General features: G+C 46.5%; 1 protein-coding gene across 3 annotated transcripts in view; it reads right to left on the bottom strand.

The window, feature by feature from the left end:
* The window catches only part of LOC121536691 (band 4.1-like protein 5), a 61521-nt gene extending 39833 nt beyond the window's left edge, over positions 1–21688 (bottom strand). For all 3 annotated transcript variants that reach the window (XM_041844131.2, XM_041844133.2, XM_041844132.1), the window contains exons 1-11: positions 21418–21688; positions 20795–20997; positions 16544–16648; positions 15792–15834; positions 15485–15563; positions 15300–15344; positions 14770–14822; positions 12541–12661; positions 3844–3931; positions 3557–3645; positions 3342–3432 (exon numbers count right to left, since the gene is read on the bottom strand). In XM_041844131.2, coding sequence (XP_041700065.1) covers positions 3342–3432; positions 3557–3645; positions 3844–3931; positions 12541–12661; positions 14770–14822; positions 15300–15344; positions 15485–15563; positions 15792–15834; positions 16544–16648; positions 20795–20974 — 894 coding nt within the window. In that variant the 5' untranslated portion in view covers positions 20975–20997; positions 21418–21688. The remainder of the gene's footprint in view (positions 1–3341; positions 3433–3556; positions 3646–3843; positions 3932–12540; positions 12662–14769; positions 14823–15299; positions 15345–15484; positions 15564–15791; positions 15835–16543; positions 16649–20794; positions 20998–21417) is intronic.
* Between the last annotated feature and the right edge of the window lie 225 nt (positions 21689–21913).

The following is a 21913-nucleotide window of genomic DNA, read 5'->3' as shown; positions in this document are numbered from 1 at the left end:
CACACACACAGACATGCACACACACAGACATGCACACACACAGACCCCCACACACACAGACCCCCACACATCCTCCATAGACATGCACACACATCAGAGATTAGTGAAATGTCCCAAAGTAAAGACACTGGCCACATTCCGATGGTGCAACACATTCCAAGTGGTCACCTGTCAGAATGGCTGAGCAGCAGTCCCCATCAACTACTAGTCATGATTTGAACTAGTCTACTGTCCCATTCCAACACTGTCTGTCTAGCCTTTCCTCTCTATCTGAGGGGATTCCATCTACATACTGTACATGTTGCAACACTATAGCATAGTACGAGTCACATCCATGTAATGTGTATTGTAGGATTCCTTTGACTACTGCTTCAAATAAACCTCATTCAGTTCTTTCCCAAATCATTTGGGTTTGAGGTACAGCGTATAACTGCATCCACACAACAAATGACTTTAGATGTCTGAAAACATCTTGACAAGGTGAAGTATCTTTGACCATGGAGAGAACTCTCACTCCCAGGTGTTCAGCAGTGTGTAGGTGACAGACAGAAAGACAACCAGTGCCAAAGCCTTGTTAGCCTGTCTAGTGCCGGCCCAGCCAGGCGGGGGGTGTTTCCATGTTAACAGCTCTACAGCCTGGTTTAATGGAGTGCTAGGAGCTGCTGTAAGGGCTGTGGATGCCACAGATGCCTGAGGGAAAGAGCTTACGCTTTAATTAACTATCCCTGGAGATGAGCCAGCCCAGCCAGGCAGCCTCGGAGATAGACAAAACATATCGTCCTAGAGGTGTGTGGAAATTCAAGGATATTCCTCTGCTTCAGAACTGACCTAGGCTATACTAATCCCCATACACGCACACACATACCCTCACAGCTACGCAAACGTCCTAGTTCAGAGCACACATTAGCAGTCCTGCAGACAATGTTTCTTTTCTAAATGCCCTCCTCACACAGCTCTCCTTAGCTGCTAATGAGCACATCCTGATTCCTGGGTAGAGGCAGACAGCCAGCTGATTGCAAAAGTCTACACTACATGGGCTGCTTCAGCTATTGCCTGCCTACCTCCCTCTGTCTCCCTCCTTACCCATATGTCTGTCTGCCTCCCTCCCTGCCTGCCTGCCTCCCTCCCTGCCAGTCTGCATCCTGCCAGTCTGTCTGCCTCCCTCCCTCCCTGCCTGCCAGTCTGCCTCCCTCCCTGCCTGCCAGTCTGCCTCCCTCCCTCCCTCCCTCCCTGCCTGCCAGCCTCCCTCCCTCCCTCCCTCCCTCCCTCCCTCCCTCCCTCCCTCCCTGCCTCCTCCCTGCCTGCCAGTCTGCCTCCCTCCCTGCCTGCCAGTCTGCCTCCCTCCCTCCCTGCCTGCCAGTCTGCCTCCCTCCCTGCCTGCCAGTCTGCCTCCCTCCCTCCCTCCCTCCCTCCCTCCCTGCCTGCCAGTCTGCCTCCCTCCCTGCCTGCCAGTCTGCCTCCCTCCCTCCCTCCCTGCCTGCCAGTCTGCCTCCCTCCCTCCCTCCCTCCCTCCCTGCCTGCCCGCCTACCTCCCTGCCTGCCCGCCCGCCTGTCTCCCTGCATGCCCGCCCGCCTGTCTCCCTGCATGCCCGCCCGCCTGCCTCCCTCCCTGCCAGTCTGCCTCCCTGCATGCCCGCCCGCCTGTCTCCCTGCATGCCCGCCCGCCTGTCTCCCTGCATGCCCGCCCGCCTGTCTATCTGCATGCCCGCCCGCCTGTCTCCCTGCCTGCCCGCCCGCCTGTCTCCCTGCATGCCCGCCCGCCTGTCTCCCTGCATGCCCGCCCGCCTGTCTCCCTGCCTGCCCGCCCGCCTGTCTCCCTGCCTGCCCGCCCGCCTGTCTCCCTGCATGCCCGCCCGCCTGTCTCCCTGCATGCCCGCCCGCCTGTCTCCCTGCCTGCCCGCCCGCCTGTCTCCCCGCATGCCCGCCTGTCTCCCCGCATGCCCGCCTACCTCCTTGCATGCCCACCTACCTCCTTGCATGCCCACCTACCTCCTTGCATGCCCACCTACCTCCTTGCATGCCCGCCTACCTCCCTGCCTGCCCGCCCGCCTGTCTCCCTGCATGCCCGCCCGCCTGTCTCCCTGCATGCCCGCCCGCCTGCCTCCCTCCCTGCCCGTCTGCCTCCCTGCATGCCCGCCCGCCTGTCTCCCTGCATGCCCGCCCGCCTGTCTCCCTGCATGCCCGCCCGCCTGTCTCCCTGCATGCCCGCCCGCCTGTCTCCCTGCCTGCCCGCCCGCCTGTCTCCCTGCATGCCCGCCCGCCTGTCTCCCTGCATGCCCGCCCGCCTGTCTCCCTGCCTGCCCGCCCGCCTGCCTCCCTGCCTGCCCGCCCGCCTGTCTCCCTGCATGCCCGCCCGCCTGTCTCCCTGCATGCCCGCCCGCCTGTCTCCCTGCCTGCCCGCCCGCCTGTCTCCCCGCATGCCCGCCTGTCTCCCCGCATGCCCGCCTACCTCCTTGCATGCCCACCTACCTCCTTGCATGCCCACCTACCTCCTTGCATGCCCACCTACCTCCTTGCATGCCCACCTACCTCCTTGCATGCCCACCTACCTCCTTGACTGTATCCCTGCTACAGGTGAAACTAAGTACATTCCATGTAGGACTGGCCCACCCCACCACAGCACATTGTTATAAAAGCAGCTTTGTACAGCTCTGCTCTAGCCTCCGGTGGTGTACTATAATAAGGGGTTTTCATTTTCATTTCAATACAAAGCCGTTTTATTGGACTGGAACAAAGTAACTGCCTTTACTGACATGATCTGGTCAGAACAGAACAGAAACAGGGTCAGAGAGTATAGGCTACACATTTCAAATAGCGCTACCACAATATAAAGAGCATGAGTAATCAACTATCCGTTGACTGAAAACTGAATGACAGAGTCTATTTACTGAAAATTATATCTATGACTAAGTAACAAGTGACCTTAGGACCATTCATGATGAGACTGGAAAACTGCAGGGATATCTCCGCAATGACGGGAGCTTGTACAGAAAAGTACAGGGGCGTTGGGTTGTATTGAAAAGCAGTGGGAGAAAATGGACCGCATTTCAACACCAGCCACTATAATTCACTAAGGTAGCACAACAGAACAGCATGATGGAAGAGAAAGAGTGATGCAGCATGATAAACAGAACAGGATATGGATGGATAGGTCAGATTCAGACCCAGGCGGAACAAACAATCCCCAGCTACACTAGGGCCCTCAGAGCAGAGAGACTGAGTCTGAGTGGGTGGATAAGTGTATGGGAAGAGGGCCCAGTAGTAAAGAGTCGGAGGTAAGAGTAGGGACCATGGCTACCCCCACTGTGTGTGTTTGTGGCAGAGGAGGGTTGGTTCATTACCTCTTCTGTCTCCTGAGCCTCTTCTCCGTCATCCTCAACCACCACCAGGGTCAGTGTGCTCTTCTTAAAGTCTAGACGGGTGATCTTGGGCCTGAGACACACACATGGAAAAACACAATTATAGGGACAGTTAAACAAGAGATAGTGATCAACACCCACTAGTTCTTGAACTAGTAGAGACACAGGTAGAGATCAAGTATGGCCAATGGTCTTACCAGAAGAACAGGCCTATCTTGGTCTCTCCCTCAAACACCAGCACTCCGGTGGGGGTCAGTCCTAGCTGGTAGTCATTACCATCTCGAGCCTGGAGGGACAGTAGACACCCATTCAGCGCAGTGTCACCGTTTATGTTACTCACCATCCTTAATCTCCACTAGCGTTTTGTTTTCATACCAGTACAGCCCTGTATAACACGAGAGCAAGAGGCATAGAGAGAGAGAGACAGAAAAGAGACAGAGAGTGCGAGAGAGAGCTGGAGAGACTCCCATTCTGTTGTCCTCACCTTCACCATGTGCATGTCCACCCCGTACATCTCCAGCCACTTGGCCTTGTTCAGGTAGTTAATCTCTGCCTGCGATGGCATCTGGCCCCTGGGACAGAGCAGAAGGAGAAGAGGCAGAATACTGGGTTAAACAGGGGATGAGGTGTGTGTGAGATAAGGTCACATACAAAGAATGTTGACTCTTGAGATTAACCACGACTGTTGATTATAAATCATATAGGTGACATTAAAATCTCAACCATGACGAAGTCATACATCACAGGTAGCTCATGCATGTGTTCCAGGTTAAAGAGCAAGCACTGTCAAGATTTAGCATCTGTTACATCAAGGTAACCTCAGGGTAACCACCGGTCAAGACCGGCCCACACTGACACATGCTTTAAAATCAATAAAAACTAATAACTGCACCTAACCCTATCTGAGAATACCCCAGCCACAGTACATCAAGGGTGATCAAATAATATAGGTGCCCTATAGCCGGTGGATGACCTATGCTCCCCAAGGAAAGGTCATTAAGTGAGTAGCTTAAGTAGCCTAACCCTATAGGCAGCCAAATACAGGACAAACTCCTGGCTGTAACCAGTGCCTTCGGAAAGTATTCAGACCCCTTGACTTTTTCCACATTTTGTTACGTTACAGCCTTATTCTAAAATGGATTAAATAAAACCATTTCCTCAGCAATCTACACATACTACCCCATAATGACAAAGCGAAAACAGATTTTTAGAAATGTTTGCAAATGTATTAAAAACAAAAAACTGAAATACCTTATTTACATAAGTATTCAGACCCTTTGCTGTGAGACTCGAAATTGAGCTCAGGTGCATCCTGTTTCCATTGATCATCCTTGAGATGTTTCTACAACTTGATTGGAGTCAATTGATTGGACATGATTGTCTATATAAGGTCCCACAGTTGACAGTGCATGTCAGAGCAAAAACCAAGCTATGACGGCGAAGGAATTGTCCGTAGAGCGCCGAGACAGGATTGTGTCGAGGCACAGATCTGGGGAAGGGTACCAAAACATTTCTGCAGCGTTGAAGGTCCCCAAGAACACAGTGGCCTCCATCATTCTTAAATGGAAGAAATTTGGAACCACCAAGACTCTTCCTAGAGCTGGCCGCCCGGCCAAACTGAGCAATCGGGGGAGAAGGACCTTGCTCAGGGAGGTGACCAAGAACCCGACGGTCACTCTGACAGAGCTTCCTCTGTAGAGATGAACTTTCCAGAAGGACAACCATCTCTGCAGCACTCCACCAATCAGGCCTTTATGGTAGAGTGGCCAGACGGAAGCCACTCCTCAGTAAAAGGCACATGACAGCCCGCTTGGAGTTTGCCAAAAGGCACCTAAAGGACTCTCAGACCATGAGAAACATGACTGAACTCTTTGGCCTGAATGCCAAGTGTCACGTCTGGAAGTAACCTGGCACCATCCCTACGGTGAAGCACAGTGGAGGCAGCGTCATGCTGTGGGGATGTTTTTCAGCGGCAGGGACTGGGAGACTAGTCAGGATCGAGGGAAAGATGAACGGAGCAAAGTACAGAGAGCTCCTTGATGAAAACCTGCTCCAGAGTGCTCAGGATCTCAGACTGGGGCGAAGGTTCACCTTCCAACAGGACAACAACCCTAAGCACACAGCCAAAACAACGCAGGAGTGGCTTTTTGACAAGTCTCTGAATGTCCTTGAGTGGCCCAGCCAGAGCCCAGACTTGAACCCGATCGAACATCTCTGGAGAGACCTGAAAATAGCTGTGCAGCGACACTCCCCATCCAACCTGACAGAGCTTGAGAGGATCTGCAGAGAAGAATGGGAGAAGCTCCCCAAATACAGGTGTGCCAAGCTTGTAGCATCATACACAAGAAGACTCAAGGCTGTAATCGCTGCCAAAGGTGCTTCAACAAAGTACTGAGTAAAGGGTCTGAATAATTATGTAAATGTGATATTTCCGTTTTTTTTTTATAAATTAGCAAAAGATTCTAAAAACCTGTTTTTGCTTTGTCATTATGGGGTACTGTGTGTAGATTGATTAGTACAATTTTTTTTAAAAAATCAATTTTAGAATAAGGCTGGAACCTAACAGAAACTGAGACTTGACTTGGACTCTAGATGAGAGACTCGTGAACAATGCAAGTCAGTACTGGGATACGTTTCTGTTGTTCATTCTGTCAGAAAACATGGAACAGGTGGCATTATAACACAGAGAAAGTAGTTTAATACAGAGGGCTGAAAAGCGTTCTAGAACATCTGCGTCATTTGTACGTCACTGTAGTACTTCAGCTAAACAATAATCAGCAACAATGTCATCAGGTGGTGAGGCTTTCGTTTTTACATTTGGTTACAAGAACCTGCAGTATAATGCCAGTGGCAAAAAACGAAATGCTGTTTGCAAAACTTGTGGCCTTAACATTAAAGATGCTGGCGCAACTACATCTAACTTCATCCGACATTTGAAAACTCACCGGTCAGTTAGGTTAGCTAGCTAACAACGTTACAATGTGGTTAGACTAATAATAGCCTGTTTAGCAGATGCCAGCTTGATATAGCTAGCTTTCTTATGTGTCATCTTTTAGCTAACTGGAAATGTATTACTGTAGAATATTTCTTGAAAGGTTAAGAAGCGAGTTGTCAGATAGCTAGGCCTACTTGTTAGCAGAGATGATTTAGTTACATCTCGGCGATATGCAAATCACTCTGAGATTTAATATACTTTCTGTTGTAGCCTGGTCCTAGGAAGTAATTTAGTATAAAACAAGTGTTCAAAGCATGCAACTTCTTGGACATTTCTGCTGAAAAATCCAATAGACCATATATATTTGTTTGTGTCCTTGTACTTCCATCTCAAGTCAGCAACAACTATCCATCATGTTGTTCATCTGTAGGTTCACTGAAAGGTGGCCAGCGCAGGGACAGAAGGACAAAGCAGCATTGACTCATTCTTGACCACCACAGGTGTCCATGTGTACAGCCAGGGCCATCCCAGGCTGAAGGCCATAACAGAGGCTATACTGCAAGACCTGATCATTTCCTGCTACCTGCCTATGTCCTTAGTGGACAACCCTCACTTTAGGCATTTCATGTCAGTGGTAGATGACAAATATAGACCAGTAAGTAGGCCCACGTTGACCAGGTGCCTGCATGACTGAACAAAGAGGCTACAATCAAAAGTGTGCTAGAGAAGATAGAATCAGTGTCTGTCACTGTAGATACAGTGGGGGAAAAAAGTATTTAGTCAGCCACCAATTGTGCATGTTCTCCCACTTAAAAAGATGAGAGAGGCCTGTAATTTTCATCATAGGTACACGTCAACTATGACAGACAAATTGAGAAGAAAAAAAATCCAGAAAATCACTGTAGGATTTTTAATGAATTTATTTGCAAATTATGGTGGAAAATAAGTATTTGGTCACCTACAAACAAGCAAGATTTCTGGCTCTCACAGACCTGTAACTTCTTCTTTAAGAGGCTCCTCTGTCCTCCACTCGTTACCTGTATTAATGGCACCTGTTTGAACTTGTTATCAGTATAAAAGACACCTGTCCACAACCTCAAACAGTCACACTCCAAACTCCACTATGGCCAAGACCAAAGAGCTGTCAAAGGACACCAGAAACAAAATTGTAGACCTGTACCAGGCTTGGAAGACTGAATCTGCAATAGGTAAGCAGCTTGGTTTGAAGAAATCAACTGTGGGAGCAATTATTAGGAAATGGAAGACATACAAGACCACTGATAATCTCCCTCGATCTGGGGCTCCACGCAAGATCTCACCCCGTGGGGTCAAAATGATCACAAGAACGGTGAGCAAAAATCCCAGAACCACACGGGGGGACCTAGTGAATGACCTGCAGAGAGCTGCGACCAAAGTAACAAAGCCTACCATCAGTAACACACTACGCCGCCAGGGACTCAAATCCTGCAGTGCCAGACGTGTCCCCCTGCTTAAGCCAGTACATGTCCAGGCCCGTCTGAAGTTTGCTAGAGTGCATTTGGATGATCCCGAAGAGGATTGGGAGAATGTCATATGAAACCAAAATAGAACTTTTTGGTAAAAACTCAACTCGTCGTGTTTGGAGGACAAAGAATGCTGAGTTGCATCCAAAGAACACCATACCTACTGTGAAGCATGGGGGTGGAAACATCATGCTTTGGGGCTGTTTTTCTGCAAAGGGACCAGGACGACTGATCCATGTAAAGGAAAGAATGAATGGGGCCATGTATCGTGAGATTTTGAGTGAAAACCTCCTTCCATCAGCAAGGGCATTGAAGATGAAACGTGGCTGGGTCTTTCAGCATGACAATGATCCCAAACACACCGCCCGGGCAACGAAGGAGTGGCTTCGTAAGAAGCATTTCAAGGTCCTGGAGTGGCCTAGCCAGTCTCCAGATCTCAACCCCATAGAAAATCTTTGGAGGGAGTTGAAAGTCCGTGTTGCCCAGCGACAGCCCCAAAACATCACTGCTCTAGAGGCGATCTGCATGGAGGAATGGGCCAAAATACCAGCAACAGTGTGTGAAAACCTTGTGAAGACTTACAGAAAACGTTTGACCTGTGTCATTGCCAACAAAGGGTATATAACAAAGTATTGAGAAACTTATGTTATTGACCAAATACTTATTTTCCACCATAATTTGCAAATAAATTCACTAAAAATCATACAATGTGATTTTCTGGAAAAAAAATTCTCATTTTGTCTGTCATAGTTGACGTGTACCTATGATAAATTACAGGCCTCTCTCATCTTTTTAAGTGGGAGAACTTGCACAATTGGTGGCTGACTAAATACATTTTTTCCCCACTGTATATGGACTGACAGGACCATGTGGGGCTTCATGGGAGTAACGGCCCATTACATGGCCATGGAAGAGAAGAAAACGCCCAGACTGGAGTCTGTTGAGCTGTGATAGATTCACAGGGTCACACACTGGGGAAAGAATCAGTGATAATTTTGGCTTAAAACATAAATGAGATTATATCATATGTGATAATGCTGCAAATATTAAAAAAGGCTTTCACAGTTTGTTTCCCCAAAGCAAGCAATGATCATGATGACGTGGATAACCCCAGCCTACAGGAAGAATTTGGTGAAGAGTACAATGCTGATGTTGAAGCTATCCAAACCAACTGCAGGCAACAGCACTTACACTGCTTTGCCCATTCATTACAACTGGTGATTAGAGATGGACTAAAGGAAACAGAAATCATAAACAGAGTGATGGCTAAGGTCACTAAACTTTGCAGCTTACTACATACTACCTGTGGTCTGAAAGAAGCATTTGAAGCTGAGTTCGGAGCCAATCGTAGTATCCCTGCTGCTGTGTCTACCAGATGGAATTCCATCCTCCGGCTTGTTAAAGCAGTCACCAATCTGAATCAACAAAGCCTCAGTACTCTACTTGAGGCCCAAGGACACAAGGAGCTCTGCTTATCACCAAGGGAATGGAGCCAGCTATTGGAGCTAGTGGACATTTTGGACCCTTTTGTCCAGGCCACCGACCTTACTCAGGGGGAGAAAGTGGTGACTCTCAGTGCTGCCCTTCCTTGTGTACTGTCACTCAACTATCATCTACAAAGTATACTGAGCACAAGTCGTCACCTAGTCAGTCTAGTAAAAGCACTGCAGCAGTCACTCAAACGCCGATTCCATGGGGTGTTTGTGCATGTCAGAATGGAGCACTCGGATGAACAAGCAACAAAACTTCCATTTGGTGACAATGTATACATAATGGCTGCACTGCTGGACCCATCTTTCTGCCTGTTCTGGCTTGATCATGATGTTCTCATACCACATGAAGATAAAGCTGAATTGAAGGAGAGTCTGATTGGTAGGTACAATGCATTGCAACGTTTTCTATGTCACTTGCATTCAAATAATAATGCTTTTGTTTCCCATGTATAATGTACAGTCATGGTCAAAAGTTGAGAATGACACATTCATTTTCACAAAGTCTGCTGCCTCAGTTTTTATGATGGCAATTTGCATATACTCCAGAATGTTATGAAGAGTGATCAGATGAATTGCAATGATTTGCAAAGTCCCTCTTTGCCATGAAAATGAACTTAATCCCCAAAAAACATTACCACTGCATTTCAGCCCTGCCACAAAAGGACCAGCTGACATCATGTCAATGACTCTCTTGTTAACATAGGTGAGAGTGTTGACGAGGACAAGGCTGGAGATCACTGTCATGCTGATTGAGTTACAATAACAGACTGGAAGCTTTAAAAGGAGGGTGGTGCTTGAAATCATTGTTCTTCCTCTGTTAACCATGGTTACCTGCAAGGAAACACGTGCGGTCATCATTGCTTTGAACAAAAAGGGTTTCACAGGCAAGGATATTGCTGCTAGTAAGATTGCACCTAAATCAACCATTTATCAGATCATCAAGAACTTCAAGGAGAGAGGTTCAATTGTTGTGAAGAAGGCTTCAGGGCGCCCAAGAAAGTCCAGCAAGCGCCAGGACCGTCTCCTAAAGTTGATTCAGCAGCGGATTCGGGGCACCACCAGTGCAGAGCTTGCTCAGGAATGGCAGCAGGCAGGTGTGAGTGCATCTGCACGCACAGTGAGGCGAATACTTTTGGAGGATGGCCTGGTGTCAAGAAGGGCAGCGAGGAAGCCACTTCTCTCCAGGAAAAACATCAGGGACAAACTGATATTCTGCAAAAGGTACAGGGATTGGACTGTGGAGGACTGGGATAAAGTCATTTTCTCTGATGAATCCCCTTTCCGATTGTTTGTGGCATCCAGAAAAAAGCTTGTCCGGAGAAGACAAGGTGAGCGCTACCATCAGTCCGGTCTCATGCCAACAGTAAAGCATCCTGAGACCATTCATGTGTGGGGTTGCTTCTCAGCCAAGGGAGTGGGCTCACTCACAATTTTGCCTAAGAACACAGCCATGAATAAAGAATGGTACCAATACATACTCCGAGAGCAACTTCTCCCAACCATCCAAGAACAGTTTGGTGACGAACAATGCCTTTTCCAGCATGATGGAGCACCTTGCCATAAGGCAAAAGTGATAACTAAGTGGCTCGGGGAACAAAACATCGACATTTTGGGTCCATGGCCAGGACACTCCCCAGACCTTAATTCCATTGAGAACTTGTGGTCGATCCTCAAGAGGCGGGTGGACAAACAAAAACCCACAAATTCTGACAAACTCCAAGCATTGATTATGCAAGAATGGGCTGCCATCAGTCAGGATGTGGCCCAGAAGTTAATTGACAGCATGCCAGGGCGGATTGCAGAGGTCTTGAAAAAGAAGGGTCAACACTGCAAATATTGACTCTTTGCATAAATGTAATGTAATTGTCAATAAAAGCCTTTGACACTTATGGAATGCTTGTAATTATACTTCAGTATACCGTAGTAACATCTGACAAAAATATCTAAAAACACTGAAGCAGCAAACTTTGTGAAGACCAATACTTGTGTCATTCTCAAAACTTTTGACCACGAAAATTGTTATATTCTTGATCATATACATCATTTTATGAATTTATTTCAGACCTTGTTTTGGCTGAGGCACAGAAAGTCACCGTTACGGAGAGCAGTAGTGGAGAAGAAGAACAACCACCTGCCAAAACCTCCAGACTGTTCTCTGGCTACCGCAACAAGATCAGCAAGAAGAAAGGAGACATAAAGTCATCTGTCAGAGCAGAGATTATTCGCTACATTCAAGTATCTTCTGATGAAAATGAAGTTGATTGTTTGGATTTTGGGAGAATCCATGCAAAAGACTTTAAGGCTCAAGCAGGTAGCAATGACCGTGTTGGCTGTGCCTGCCACCAGTGCCCCAGTGGAGAGAGTGTTTAGTCATGGAGGCCTCATCATGTCAGGCTCACTAACTTGATCTGAAATGTAACCTGTCTGCAACAGAAATGTTCTTTGTCTTAGGGCACAGGACGTAATTTGCAACTTGTTACAGGAAATTGTATTTCTGTTAAGTGTCCAGGTCAGTAAGTATATTTTAGGGATCGTTTGAAAAATAGGACACTTTAGTAGTGCAGTTATTCAACAGTTGTCTGTCATTTTGGTTTACATTCATACATCCCTCACCTACAGATTTTCTGTTTGTGTGACAGAATGAAGTGAAATATAGACCATGTCTGCCACAAACTACCATGCACTTTTAAATGTTATGTTTTCTTTTTTTCATATTCGGTACAATTACTTTTATTAATGTAAACTGTCTACATTTTAAAAGGAAATATATTTTGATTTAAATAGTGCCTGATGTGCTTACTTTCATACAAGTATGGACTAATGAACAAGGGAGTCTCTTCAAATAATTTACAAGGTTTATAGACCTAACCCACATCAGGCAGAAAGCCATTGCCAAAAGGTCCTCTGTAGCTCAATTGGTAGAGCATGGCGCTTGTAACGCCAGGGTAGTGGGTTCGATCCCCGGGACCACCCATACGTAAAAATGTATGCACACATGACTGTAAGTCGCTTTGGATAAAAGCGTCTGCTAAATGGCATATTATTATTATTATTATTATTATAAAAGACTTGACTTGGATTTTACCTCAAAGACTTGTGAACATCTCTGCTGTATAATATGGACTATACAACCTCTAGACATCGGTAACACTTTTCAATACCTTACCATTAACACATGCCTTATAAATAGCCTATTAATGGTGACATCATAAATTGTTACTGAGACATTTGCTGTGATATCAATGTCTTACCTGCACTCCTTCCAGGTGTTGAAGATGGCCAGCTCCATGGCCTCAGTCTGCTCTGGCATGAAGCGGAACTCAGACACTAGGTCCAGAGCATGCTCGGCAGGGTCACAGTCTCCCAGCTCAGCTGGAACACAGGTTACATACTGAGTACTTTAACCCTAACTCAGACACTAGGTCCAGAGCATGCTCGGCAGGGTTAGTCTCCCAGCTCAGCTGGAACACAGGTTACATACTGAGTACTTTAACCCTAACTCAGACACTAGGTCCAGAGCATGCTCCGCAGGGTTAGTCTCCCAGCTCAGCTGGAACACAGGTTACATACTGAGTACTTTAACCCTAACTCAGACACTAGGTCCAGAGCATGCTCGGCAGGGGTTAGTCTCCCAGCTCAGCTGGAACACAGGTTACATACTGAGTACTTTAACCCTAACTCAGACACTAGGTCCAGAGCATGCTCCGCAGGGTTAGTCTCCCAGCTCAGCTGGAACACAGGTTACATACTGAGTACTTTAACCCTAACTCAGACACTAGGTCCAGAGCATGCTCGGCAGGGTTAGTCTCCCAGCTCAGCTGGAACACAGGTTACATACTGAGTACTTTAACCCTAACTCAGACACTAGGTCCAGAGCATGCTCCGCAGGGTTAGTCTCCCAGCTCAGCTGGAACACAGGTTACATACTGAGTACTTTAACCCTAACTCAGACACTAGGTCCAGAGCATGCTCGGCAGGGTTAGTCTCCCAGCTCAGCTGGAACACAGGTTACATACGGAGTACTTTAACCCTAACTCAGACACTAGGTCCAGAGCATGCTCCGCAGGGTTAGTCTCCCAGCTCAGCTGGAACACAACCGTAGACATGAGTTCTCTGAATCACTCTAGAAGGTTGATTAAGGCATGCTATCTGGGGTCTGGGCTTGTTTTGCAATGAGAGTAATGCTAATGAGAAGCTGTATATATTCTTCTATCCCCATCATTTTGGTCACTGATTTAGGATTTATATATGACCTGTTAGCTATTAATGACATTTGTAATTTTGAATAATTCCTTTAAAGTTGCCCCCTTCAACATTAAAAGACATCCAAATCACATTTAAGTGGAGCAACAGACCTCCAATGACGCCTCACTCTTTCCTTACATAGCATCATGGAGATAACCGTGTCTGACTCTGCAGGCAGGGGGATAAATAGGGCAGCAGTATGTTATCTGGGTAATGGAGGTGAGGAGAGGCTCTTTGTTATCAGTGATGTGCTCCAGCTCTGTGCTGCTGCAGACCAAGGCAGAGTAGTGATGCATCACAGAGCTCAGCGTGGGGCTAAGGTTCAGGGGGGCGGGGCCATGACAGGGATGGATGTTTCTAACAGGGCAGAGAAGGGAATGCCTTACCTCCTCCTGGTCATTGGTCAACAAATCAAATTCAGTGTGGGAAATATGGACAGACATCCAGCCTAGCTGCCAAAAAGAGTGGAGTCTAGCTACCGACCGGACATTCAGTTGGTGTTACATTGAAACCTGAGGCTTTGACCAACTGCTTGAGTGTCCATTATTTGACTTGCTACGCCATTTAGCAGAACAGAATACAGTCTGAAATCCTGATATCTATTCTACCTAAAATTCATAAGACAAACCGTGAGTTTTGTTTGGGAAGGGCCATTCGGAGTTCTGGCTAAAAAGAGTGAGTTTGGAGAAAAAAAAAGTGGTTTTGCTGTATGTCAAAGGGTCTGTGTTGGAGCTGTGGATGATTTTCATGCGAACTCAGAGGGGAGGTAGAGAGACCGAGAGAGAGGGAGTGAGAGAGCGGGACGAGGGAGAGGGCTGGATTAGGGGGCCTTTGCAAAGAGCTGGGCTCTAATGAGCTTGCATTTACCCCACAGAGGAGCTGGAAGAGAGGGAGGGAGAGGGGGGGCTCACTTCCATTAAGAACAACCCTGGAGGGCCCATTTACAGATGGAACACTGAGCAAGGACTGCAGCCCCAGCATTTGTGCCAACTCCTTTGGACAGTGCGGCAGTAGCACACACATTCTTGAAGAGAGGGTAGCGATAAGCCCAAACTATATTTTATTACCATGAATACTCCACCATGTTAACATGCTCTGAAAGGCTACTGTGGCGCTATGGTCTCTTCCTGCTGACAGCAAAGATTCCACCCCCTCAGAAAACTGCAACTCAGTGGTTCTCATTCAAGAAGAGTTATGACAACCACACAAAGACATTGGGCCATCGTTGTTCTTACCTTGCAATGAGAAGGCCGCCAGTTCCACTGCTGTGTCGAAAGGACATTCTAACCTGTGAGACAAGGAGGAGAGTGTTCATTAGAAAACAATGCTGCTGTCTGAGTGCTGTTGCTTTCAACAAGGTACAGTACACACTAGGCAAGGATATAGCAGCCTGTTTCTAACAGCCTGTTTCTCTCTCCAGAGCTAACACACAACAACCCTGTGTTATTGGATAGCCAGACAGACAACATGAACACTAATCCCTATGTAGTGAAAATGTATACCAATATTCACAATCTATTAATCAATGTAAATAGTTTCGTTAAAACATCACGTGTAATCCACTACTGCAGGTAAGCCTCTTAGCATCTGTATCATGATGCAACAGAACATATATAACTAACATGTAATGTATCTAATGATGTACTTGGCCTATAGACATCAGCGATGTTAAACATATTGAAGCACATGAAGTCTACACTAATCTAATATACTGTATATCTAATATAGGAAGAGCAAAACAGTCTGAATGAGGAGGGTTACTTACTTGCCACTGAGGATATCTTGTTTTAGTTGTAATACAAATAGATACCTGCGGGAATAAAAGGGTCATTTGTTTATAAAAAGTCCAGATAAATGTCCACAATAAATACAATGTTCATCAACATAAATCATGTTATAAAAACAATAGATGATTATTGAATAGTAATAACAAGACAACAATAAGATGACCTGGTCAACTCCTCATGCAGGTTGTTGGGTTCTGAGGAGTAGAATTTGACCCTCATGTGAAGGCAGTATGGGGGTCCGACTGCACAGAGAGATAGATGAGGAACGGAAGAAAATAAAGGTTTGAAATGAGAATGGCACTAATGAAATCAATCTGTTTCTGGCTGTTCCATCAACACACCCATCTGTTAATAGTTTATCCATTATACATCTCTACAGCTCTAGGTCTACATTGGTACAGAAAATAGGCAATAGAAGGTATATAGCTTGTGTATCTCCAGTGATTGCGAGGTAAAGAACATATACTTACTTTTGACTTGTTTTTTTATGCTTTTTGTAACGTCAAGCCAATGCTGCAAAAGAGATGAGAAAATAACAACATATTTCAATGACAGGAAAGAATCAACTATCTAGGCTCAAGGGCATTCACGTCATTGGAAAGGCCAACAACGAATTAATTTGACAGCAGCCTCACTTAGGATATCACACACAGTTTGATTGTGTCACTAGAAAGTGAATTTCTGATTTCTAACTCTTGTCTGGGAGTTGGGAGTCTGTGAGGCATGAACAATGTAGGAGGGAGGGGCGGGGGTTTAGGAGTGAGTGTGTGAGTAGAGGGGTGGGGGGGGTGATGCTCATGCTGATGAGGGAACGGAAGGTCTCTGCCACAGCCCTCTTTCACACTTCTCTCCCCCACATTCCTCTCTCCAGCTCTCCCTCCCTACTACCTCTCTCACTCCTATCCCTCCTTCCATGCCCTTCACACCATATCAGCTTGCCCTGGCTGCTGGGTCTGTGAACTTAAAAATTACTTTCTGCAAAGAACTGTACTTGAACTTTCCATAAGAACAGCCCTACATTAGAAAACCCAGATAGTACGTAAACTGCACACACTGTTATTCAAATCACTATTCCAGAGAAGAGCAATTCAAGTTGAGTGAATAAATCTAACCATAACAAACCCCTTCTTAATTCCTAATCAGAATAAGGTTGGGTGGGTGGTAATAAAAGTATGTCTGTCTCTAGGACCGTCTGCCACTCCGTCTGCCACTCTGGTCTTACCGGTACTTGTGCAGAGTCCATGAAGCGCAGTCCGAAGTAGTCCTTCTCTATGATGTCCAGATGGTACATGATCTGGTCAAACAGCTCCTCACCCTTGGCTTTTTTCTGACAGGACAGGAGAGATGTCAGAGGTCACATCACACACACAGTCAATTGTCTGGAAGCAATGGCATCAATCATTCAACAGACTAGGTCTACACTTTTCACTGTGTTCTCTTTAGCATCTTAATAATTGTTTAATATTTCAAATATTTGTAAACTGTTGCTCAATGTTATTTATTATGGTCAAAACAAAACAAGTGGAATGAGCAATTGTAGTGAAGTTTCACTAAGTCACCACTGGTGGAAAAGGGAAAATATAGATCTGTTTTAGGTGTTTGTGTATTTTTCCCTGACACTACATTCCCCAGACACAGTGTTGATTTCATTGCCTCTATAACTGATTAGAAAACAAACAAAAAAAGAGACAAGAGCTAAGTAGAACACATTATTTTGCTGGCTTCACCTACTTTAAAATCAGGCACATTGCCACATGTATTAGTCTAGTCTTGCCCTTCTGTTCTGGTGAGCAGTTTGAACTCTATGATTCAGTGTTTCCTGCAGTCAGTCTGACAGGTCGTACCAGTCTCTAGTCTGCACTGCTCAGACGGGGTGCTAGCTGCCCAACTCCTGTAGCCTGCTGCTGTACTAGCTAGTTCAGTACTCTGCATACTTCAAAACAGCAGGAAGAATGGCAGCACTGGGGTCGCCATGGCAACTTGTTAGTAGGCCGCAGCACAGCGAGTCAGCGTGACCCCAGTCAGTCTTTACTCTCTGCCGAGCAGCCTGACTGACTACACACACGATACACAGCCTGTAGCCTGACTACACAGTACAGCCTGTAGCCTGACTACACAGTACAGCCTGTAGCCTGACTACACAGTACAGCCTGTAGCCTGACTACACAGTACAGCCTGTAGCCTGACTACACAGTACAGCCTGTAGCCTGACTACACAGTACAGCCTGTAGCCTGACTACACAGTACAGCCTGTAGCCTGACTACACAGTACAGCCTGTAGCCTGACTACACAGTACAGCCTGTAGCCTGACTACACAGTACAGCCTGTAGCCTGACTACACAGTACAGCCTGTAGCCTGACTACACAGTACAGCCTGTAGCCTGACTACACAGTACAGCCTGTAGCCTGACTACACAGTACAGCCTGTAGCCTGACTACACAGTACAGCCTGTAGCCTGACTACACAGTACAGCCTGTAGCCGTGTAGAGAAGTCTCAGCTAATGAGTGATCCACAGGCCAGCCTACGAAAACAAAACGCTCCCACTCCCTTTGTCCTGCCTCACATCACCAGAGAGCAGAGTGAGACATGGCAAAAACAAAAGCTGTGGTTGATCAGTCACTCCACTGGGCTGAATGACTGCGCTAATTTGTGTTCAAGGTGACTGAATGATCAAAGCTTATAGAAGGGGTGAAAATGACCCTTGCAGTGGCTGGGAGAGTTCACTGCCATTCTGCTCAAATGGGGAGCTTTGCCTCGAGTTTCTCAGATGAATAAAAGCAACGTCAGATTTCAAGTCCACCAACAATGGAAACTCAAAACAGGAAAGATGTAGGTTAAGCATAAAAAGTTACCACATCCAGTAAAGTCTGCAACAGCATTGCTGAAACCTAACAAGCATATTACTGGTTGTGACACTGCTGTGTGCACATAGATAAAGCACACAGTGAAACACACAATACCCTTCAGGGGAACAAACATTGACATGAGCAGTGAGGACACAGGCCTGCACTGCCATGCTCTGGTCCAGTATGTTATACAGGGGGAGAGGTCGTGATGGGTAGAGAGGAGAGGATGCTGCCATTGAACAGTCCTCAGTCCCCAGTGTTAATCCAAGCCTGCCGGACGCTCACACAGGCCCCATAGAGTTGGCATAGCTCACAAAGCGCCCCTGCGGCCAGGAGAATGGACACAAAGGAGCCATTGTGCGCTCCAGTGAACCCCAGGCCTCGCTGTCGCATTGTTCACCAGAGGTTTCCAGCCTGCCCAACCAACTATCTGCCTTTGGAGGCACAGTTACATTCCTAAGGCTGCTCCCCGCATGCAAGTCAGAGGAGTGCCACTGAGGGGAGGACTGAGGAAGAAATATGGCAGCCTTCCTCCTTCTTCCCACCCATAGTTTTAAAAGCTTGAGGCTCCCTTATTCAGACTGGACTGAGTCCTGGAACTGGTGGTGTCAGAGGAGAGACGGTTATTCCTAGGTTATTTACAGTGCTGTCTGCGTCAAAAGGGATAGCTGCTGCTTCAGAGGAGTAACCCTAGGAAACCCTTTGCGCTGACTTACCAAGCACTCAACCATCTTGGTAAGAGCAATAAACATGCTACGCCACACTCTTTCTTCAAGAGTCATTCTGGACAGTTTACTGACTAGCACTAAACCCGACTCATCATTAATCAAAATAAATAGGCCTCACCAAAGGCCTAGCCTGGTTAGGTAATGACTATCCACAGCTCGAGTCAGCTAAGGCCCCCACAGTATCTTTACAGTAAAAAGGAGACTACTGTACTATTACTGAAATAAGTCCAAGATGTTATGTTTCATCAATCCAAACCCAGCATCTTGTACTAGCCCTATTTGTCAACATGTTTATTCACTCTGTTCAATCCCACTATTCCAGCTAGTCCCGAGTGTGGCTGCTGAACAGTAGCAACATGCATGTCAGAGATCACACAAAATATCTAAACAAAAGGGACAGACCATTAGGCCCGAAGACCATTAGGCCCAAAGCTGTCTCAGAAGAACAAAGAAAACATAAGGCCTTGATAATCAAAATCAGTCAGTGAGTTATTGCCTGGGGAGCCCATTGGCAGCCTAAACAATGACAGTTTTATGCAACCCAGCAGTTCTGCTTTGTAACACTTAATCAAAGCCACCAAGTGAATAAACGGTCATCAGACTATATCAATTAGCCTAGAACTCATACATAGCAGAGCTATAGATCCAGACATACAGGTAGCCTAACATTTTCTCAATGTTCCTTTCAAATGTATTTTCACATGACTATGACAAAGCTATTAGAAAACTGCACACAGTCTCATGTCCTGAACTCCACAAACTCGTCAGACATAAACATGGATGGCTTATCCCATGTTGTAATAGCTCTCCACCAGCATTGCAATCAGAGGCATTGCAAAAAAACAGAATCAACTATTGGAGAAGCTCTGTAACAATAGACCTATAGCATTTACAGTGGAATACCAGAGTGGGAATACATTTACATTTTAGTCATTTAGCAGACGCTCTTATCCAGAGCGACTTACAGTTAGTGAGTGCATACATTATTTTTCATACTATTTTTCATACCCCCGTGGGAATCGAACCCACAACCCTGGCATTGCAAACGCCATGCTCTACCAACTGAGCTACATCCCTGCCGGCCATTCCCTCCCCTACCCTAGACGACGCTGGGCCAATTGTGCGCCGCCTCCCGGTCACGGCCGGCTACGACAGAGCCTGGAATCGAACCAGGATCTCTAGTGGCACAGCTAGCACTGCGATGCAGTGCCTTAGACCACTGCGCCACTCGGGAGAATACCAGAGTGGGATCAGACGATCACGTATTCAACTGGTTTGACAGCTGGAATGCCTTAGAAATTCCAACCCTGAGAAATCAGAGGACATTGTGGGACAAGAGCAAGTCTTCCCATTTGAGAAGAGTATCTCCACTCACTTGGCTCCTGGCAGTGGGTGGGTCATGTGACCAGGTGTGCTGTAGAGGGATCATGGAATTACAGGTGATCAGCAGCACTCAACACAACAACACACTGTCCTATACATAAACACACTGGCACGCACCTCTCATGTGGCCTAGTCACACCTCAGTGAGCCAAGACCTGACGGTGACTCTCTCAGTAAATCATTAACAGCACAGCGAGAGGAGGGCAACTAGCTACCACCCCCACAACATGATCAGGATCTCGGAGCAATTGAGGGAGCTGGTCAGCAAGTACTATACAGCAGAACCTTATACACGGCAATCAACCAACACAGACACACAGAGCGAGAGCATCTGCCATGCCAAAAATGCTCCTACTCTGTCTTCCTTCTTTTGAAATAACTTTTGATGACCCAATACCCACCTGTTACTTTCTCATGAGGCATGCCTTGACATCAGTTGAACCTCGAACAGCAGGTTAGATTCAGAATCTTTCCCACTGTGTTATGTGTAAAGTTTGTAGTGTAAAGTCTCACCGGTAGGTCCACACTGACGTCAGTGCCGTCCAGCAGTGACACACGGCAGGTGATGACGGACTTGGCCTCCCCTGCAGCAGGGATGTGTGTGGTGGCCCGCTGGGCCTCTCTCAGCCGGGCCTTCTCAGCATGCTTACGGATGGACCGCCGGCCCAGCGTCCGGCGGAGGAAACTCAGCATGGTGGTGGCCTAGTGAACACTACCTGCTCATGTGAGAGGAAGGATTAGTGATACAATCTGTTGTGTTCCTCAATCAGAGGGCTGTGATGTTAAAACAATCTGTTAAATACTGTACTGTGACAGAAGCCACATTAGTATGCAAATCAAAATGGTGTGACTTATCACTGCTAGTTAGCAGACTATGCTACTAGTTAGCTAGTTCTGCGGTACCAGATGGTTGGTTATGCTAGTTAACTTGCTGGTTAGCTAGCTAACTAGTAACGTTAACTAACCAATTAGTAGTCAGCTAGAAGTTTTGCCCGAATAAATACTGTATTAATTTCTATCTTAGTTAAATTTCATACGTTTCATTACAGCATGAACTATTGAAGAATAACTCGACAAATTGTATTTGACTAGCCCCATCATGAACAAGAGCAACAGGTTTAGCAATCTAACGTTACCTCTTGTGAAACGACGCTTTACTGAAGCAACAGATGAAAGAAATCCGGCGACATACACTTGCTGCTGTTGTCGCGGATGGCCACTTGTAGATCCGAAAGGAATAGCTACTCACGAAAGACTTGCCTAAAGTAACAACCAATCCACTTGCATGGTTCACTTTTACAAAATGAAAACTAATACGTTTCCATGGTTGTTAAGTCTTCTACTGTATTTCCTACTCGATCGATACTCTAACGGGATAATTTTCACAAGTCCCAAGAAAAGAGGGAGGCAAGATTTCCCTCAGGAACTGACGTCATAATAAATCCAAAACAAACTGCTATTTGCATTTAAAGGGACATTAGGGTGTTGAGTGCAGTCATTGGTTGACTGCATAGAAATTGAATTATATTTCTATTGTTGGGCGTTTCTATAGTAGTGATCATGAGATTACAATGTAGCTAATCATGAACCGCATTACAAATACATCTACCCAAGTTTGTATTATCATATTGT

This window comes from Coregonus clupeaformis, chromosome 23 (assembly GCF_020615455.1).
Source record: "Coregonus clupeaformis isolate EN_2021a chromosome 23, ASM2061545v1, whole genome shotgun sequence".
Lineage (NCBI taxonomy): Eukaryota > Metazoa > Chordata > Actinopteri > Salmoniformes > Salmonidae > Coregonus > Coregonus clupeaformis.
Note: the sequence above shows the minus strand (reverse complement) of the source record. Positions and strands in the feature narration are given on the sequence as shown.